At 34.9% G+C, this 6,000-nt stretch overlaps 1 protein-coding gene across 1 annotated transcript in view; it reads right to left on the bottom strand.

The window, feature by feature from the left end:
* Window positions 1–5,215: 5,215 nt before the first annotated feature.
* The window catches only part of DICER1 (dicer 1, ribonuclease III), a 41,157-nt gene continuing 40,372 nt past the window's right edge, over window positions 5,216–6,000 (bottom strand). Inside the window, exon 27 of the mRNA XM_054161887.1 lies at window positions 5,216–5,886. Within this exon, the coding sequence (XP_054017862.1) occupies window positions 5,721–5,886 (166 nt within the window). The 3' untranslated portion in view covers window positions 5,216–5,720. The remainder of the gene's footprint in view (window positions 5,887–6,000) is intronic.

Here is a 6,000-nt window from a genome sequence, read left to right as displayed (position 1 = left end):
AAAAAGTTGAAGAGACCATTACCTGCAGGCCTATTTTTCTGTAGTAAATTTGGGGAAAGTTTTCTGGTTTGACCCACTTGCTAGAACCTGGGAGGTGGGGGCTGTGTTGTGACCTCCAGTCACAGCTGAGTAAGCTACATGTTGGAGCTTACCTATCAGTGCCATCAGTGTTGGGATGGAACCAAGCAGGGCAAAAATAGCTGGAAAGCCACAGAAGATCCACAGGTTTCCTCAGGATTCTCAGCAGAGAATTGCTGAGAGTTCTCACTTCATTACAATTGAGACAAGGAACAAACTGACACCTTTGCAAGACTTAGGTGACTTGGCCTTTCTCCAAGACCCAGGAAAAGGTGCCACCACACCACAGCAGTTCAGCAGGCTTTTCACTGTAATGTTAAGTCAAAACATGTAGCCTAAGTTGCCCATTGCAGATGCTAAGAAACTGCTGCATTGGGAAGTTTTCAAAAAGGAGGACTTCTCATCTTTGACTGGCATGTCTGTCTGTAAAATGCAGACATGATGATGCTGTGCCAGTCAAACCACTCCACAAACATGAGCTCAAATATTCAGCATAAGCAAAATATTAATGGAAAACAAATGGTAAAAATACTTACAAAATGACGTTGTTAATGCTGAGACTATTGGCGTTGTTAATGCCAAGACTACCATGCTAATCTTAAAACATGCTGGAATATCCAAGCCTGTTACTGAACTCTTGTGGTCTGGGGTCTCCCAGCTCCAACAGAAATTTTGCAGGTATAGTGGTCAACACAAGAGATCAATTGTAGCATGTACACCATTATTTTTAACTTGAGTGTCCCTTAAGAGTCTTCACATAGCTACAAAGACAGTTCATTCATCAGAGGAAAAGAGACAAGCATACTTGTCTTTAAACAAGGTCAAGAAATAATGTTTCTACAAGTGTTTATTTTCTTTTTATACTGAAAAGTAATTCTTTTGTGAACTCTAGAAAAATTAAGAGGAACTAAAACCAACAGCACAAAGACAATACAAGGTGAACAGACCATAACTTTATTGGAGATATACTCAGCTACAATTATTACAAAAAACTATTAAAGGTAATTGTGATCCATAAGGTGCAGATTGCAAACTTCTGCAGCATGATTACAGTATGAATGAATTACATTTTATGTCCCTTAAAGACAGCTGCAGCATGTGATGGTAAATATTTTATTGTCCATCAAATTATATGTTATTCATTCTACTTGATTTTAACCCATCTTTTCAGTCAAACTATTTACAATAAAAATGCCTGCAATTTCCAATTCATGTTCACAAACATTTTTCTCTCCAACTTGCTGCTGCAGTAAATTCTGAGTGCATCTACAAAGCAATTAAAGTTGTCTGTGGTTGCCATTGAAATTAAAAAAGGTAAAAAACCCAAGGACTTGGTTGGATAAAATTTATTTTTAAGAAACTTCGTTCGATCTGTCAGAATTTTAACTGCTAGTGGAGTATACTACAATGACCTCTAGATATTTGCTAGCAAAATTCAGATCTGAGTTACAGTTGATCTTTAGATTACATTTCATGGTCATGAACTGTAGTGTTTTAAGTTTTAAACGTAACATGAAAGTAAAGAAAATAACTCCTTGCTAATTAGAGCAATTGGAGAAGATCAATGTCAGTAATTAAGTACCAAAAATCAAAATCCTTCTTGCTTTACTCATGTAATAAATACAGAGATGTCCATGAGAACATTTTCGTAGGGAACCCCACCCAAACCATACAAACCCAGAATACTGTCAGGCAAGTGTAGTATCACAGCAGACCACAATGCTGTTTGTCTTTTTGGAATTATGTGTGCTGCTGTAACCGGGATACAAAGTTATCACTTTTTATACAGATAAATGCATGTAGCATAGTTATGTCATATGCAGTAACAGAAAACCCCCATTTTCCAGTTTATAGTTTTATATTTGCTTACAAAGGAGGAAGCCCCAAACTCTGCAACATAGATATAAGCACAAGGTCTTCAGGGATGTAAAAGAATGCAGTTCCATTGATTAAAATGATACCACATAAATCTGCACTAGCTTAGAATCTGGCACCTCATCCCTGGGCAACCACTATACTCCTCCCCAGCATGGAAATTGGTTCTCGTCCAAGTTCTGTACTCTGCAGTCACAACATACTATTGTGTAGTAAGCCTTAAAAATAGTAAGCTTCTTTTCCTGTACAGACTTCAGCAGTATCAAGCTGAACAAACACTTCAGAAGTCACTACTGGATACTCAAGATTCAGACTGAGCAGAGATTTCATTGAAGTTGAAAATTACTAGGGACTGTCTTCTCACAAAAAATTACATTATACATACATGTTGGTTTGCTCAGAGATAATTACTGGAGTGTCAGAGGTCATTCTAATTTTAATTGCTTCACATCACAGCAAAACGATGTAGTAGAAAAAAAAAATACATTTAAAATACAATCAAGAGTTGTGACACAGCTTAGTTGTATTTTTCCACATACAGTAAAAAATGCCACAGACATTACAAATGACCTATTTAAGTTGTGCAAGTAAATGACACATTGCAGGCATTATAATTATCTTTTTCAAATTCAGTAAATCAGGACAGCAGCAAGGCCAAACCACATTTTTCCTCTCTGTTAAGCAATTTTTTTTTTCTTGAAATGAGGTAAAGCATGGTACCAAGTGCAATGCTTATTTGTGCTACATGAACAGAACAGCGCAAAAAAAAAAAGCCATAAAAATAAAAACGCAGCATAGTTAGGAGGACTGTTTAAAGTACAGTATAACAGGAATTAGATTAAAAAAAAAAACAAACCAAAACAAACAAGGTTCATGCCAAATAACCCCCACACTGTTTATAATGAGCCTGTGTGGTTGCTTTTGAAGATGGGTTGCAACAGTCCACTTACACTTGTGCTTATAGCATGTCAAGTGACTTCTATCCCAACCTTCAAATAATCAGATTTAGGTCTTAGTATCATACACTGTCCAATATCAAAATTATGTCAACTGTAGGGTAAAACATACAGATGTACAACATGGAAACTAATAAGAATTTTCTATCTCAAAGGATAAAAATATTTCAATGAGGTCACACTGGAAAAAATTACGGCATTTAAAACACATTTTAAAACGCATCAGCAGCAGAAACTATAGTCAGCCACTACACATTTCAGATTTCTGAATTCATAGGCTTTATCTAGTAACAAAGTGATCATTAAACTATTCTGAAACACAGCAAGTTCAGTGAATTTTCTTTGCATCAAAACACTCTGTAAGCCTTTTCTGCTAACAATTACCTGAAAACCCTGAGAATCTATAACCTTGTAACAATCAGTAAGAAATTTTAGGTGTTCAAAGATTAACTTACAGTTTTTCATAATGCAGTTAAAACTACTTAAGACTTTGTAGATGGTCTGATTTTATCTCCTGATTGAAGTCTGGCCAGAAATACAGAATCGTTAACATTAGTGATCCTGTCTTTTCTCTAAGAAACTTCACTTCTACCAAGAGGAAAATTTGAATCAGCAATTTTTTTTTTTTAAAAACAAACCAAACCCAAACCAGCTAACTCAAAGCAATTTCCTTCTGAAAAATCTGACTGCATGTTTTTACTGTCTCCTTTACATTTGTTTTATACACATCAAGACCTACAGGTCTTGTACTTCTCCCTTACATTTCCATGACTGATGTACCAAACAAATGCTAGCTAGTATTTTAATTCTCGGTCTGACTGCTCTAACAATACTGCTTTCAAACACAAGAATGGTCCTATTTGCAGGATGAAAAATGACTGAGATAAAAAATACATGAACTTTTGAAAACTGTATTTCAGAAAAGCTTAACGTCTATCCCTTGTCACTAAGGCATTTAATTCATGTTTTTGTTAAGAAAGCCAGAGCCGACAGGTTTTGTTTTGTTTTAGTGTGCATTTGTGAGGGAGGGGATAAGGTTTAAAAGCAGGAAATACAGTATTTATTTGTAATTTAATACATAAGACACAGCATCAAGTTCAAACTATTGTGCTGGAAAACGTTAAAACACCTTGCTCTGCTTTCTCAAACTTCAAGCATAATTAACAGGGCAAAATTGCAGCAAACCTCTACTGATATTGGTGGGAAAACGAGAACCCACAGCTTTTTTTTTTTTTTTTTAAAAGGTAAATTAAGAGGTATTATAGTTACAGTGCAAAAAATTAAAATTTCAAGCATAATATATAAACATAGCACCAAAACAGAAAAAAACAATGCATGCAAAAAAAAAAAACCAAAACAAAACCAAAAAAGGGAAAAAGAAAAAAAGAACTGAGGTATTTAAGTGAAGAGTGCCTACCAGAAAAACAAAACAAAACAAAACTCTATTTAAAGAAGTATAGGCAAAGCCTAAAAAAATAAAAGTATGATTTCCCCCCGCCCCCAGTAGACCAAAACACCAATGAGCTAGTTTCTCTAAATTAAGGACCTAAATCACAGATGTATCAAAAGTACGGCAGTTATATCTCAAACATCAACTTTCGTGTTATTAAACAGCACAGCTTTGGTAGGTGAAATATGCATGCAACTCTGAAAAGTACAGTAAGAAATTTATGTGGAAATATCTCTAAGTGTAAAGGTGCTCTGTTTGTCAAATACGTAACCAATTGACTATAAAATCTGCAGCATATTTTAGGTGTGATATGTCTAAGGTTATTTTGTTAGAGTGACAGTTTGCACTGTGCAATTACTTCCAGTATTAGAACTACTGAGCTTGCAGGTTTGTGAAAAATTGGAATTTTAGCCAAAGACAGTATTTTGTTTATGGTATAAAAAAACCTGTAGATTAACCACCTCCTCAGAATTGTTAAAAATAACCTAATTACATATATATGAATACAATTTCTATTATAGTCCTGTAATAAGTCACAGCTATAGTCATGAGTTGTACTGTAAATATAGAGCTGTATCATTGTAAAATGCGTAACAAAATGAAGGGAATGTAAAACAGTTTGTTCCAAAAAATACCAGAAATTAAAGATTATTAATGAGGGTTTATTTATTTTTAAGGCAAGAACCTTTTTTTCATGCGAGACTGTGTGGCATAAGGAAACTGAAGTTTCATTCTACCAGTATGCCAGCCATTTCAGTTAAAATCTGTCCCTAACAAATAAGTGCAATAATGATTGGGAATGCCATCTTAATGTCAAAAGATGACATGGAGAGAAAGAAGGAGGATTTAAAAAAAAAAAAATAAGAAGAAGAATAAGAATACTGGCACACTTATTCTTTCTTATACCCAATCATCCAGTACAGTTTATCAACTGCTTTATGACTGGCACTAGTGCACAGATTGAAGAATTTCAAGATTACTATATATAAATCTAGCAACTGCATTAGGCAAAAGCTCCCTGGCCTTCTAACGCTAAGCAAAGCTGTACTGACAATAAAAGTAAACCAAAAAGACCTGACAACAATTATTCTGAACACTTGCTAAATGTCATCATTAAAGCACTCTTGTGATTAAACAAAGCAGAAGTGAGGAAAGAAGACAAGATTGTGTTTGCGCAAAAAACTATAACTACAATTAGTTCCAAAATTTTATACATGTTAAATGTTTTCTTATCTATTCTGCTATCAAACGAACTTTGAATTCTGTCTTCCGATTTGTTCCTCTCAACATCAACATTTTTAAAAATCTGATTTGTTTTTATGTGTTTGTTTCCTCCATTTCATTCATTTTTAAGAGGAGTCTCAGCTGTTTGGGACCTGAGGTTGATTTGCTTTGAGGCTTCGTAGTGCTCTTCTTGCAGCTGCAGATTTGGCAATCCTGTAGCTTCTGCCAACACCTTTGAACTTTCCCTTTCCTACAACTTCCACTGTTACTCTGACCTTTCCATCATAAGTTCTTTCTGCAGGACTGCAAAAATATACACAAGAATTACTTACTACCTAGGCAAGTTAATGTGAAATAAGAAACTTCTACAGAAGTTTAAGCAGTATATAGTTAGGACAGCAGTCATTACTTTTCTCA

The sequence above is a fragment of the Dryobates pubescens genome, chromosome 5 (assembly GCF_014839835.1).
Source record: "Dryobates pubescens isolate bDryPub1 chromosome 5, bDryPub1.pri, whole genome shotgun sequence".
NCBI classification, from domain to species: Eukaryota; Metazoa; Chordata; class Aves; order Piciformes; family Picidae; genus Dryobates; species Dryobates pubescens.
Note: the sequence above shows the minus strand (reverse complement) of the source record. Positions and strands in the feature narration are given on the sequence as shown.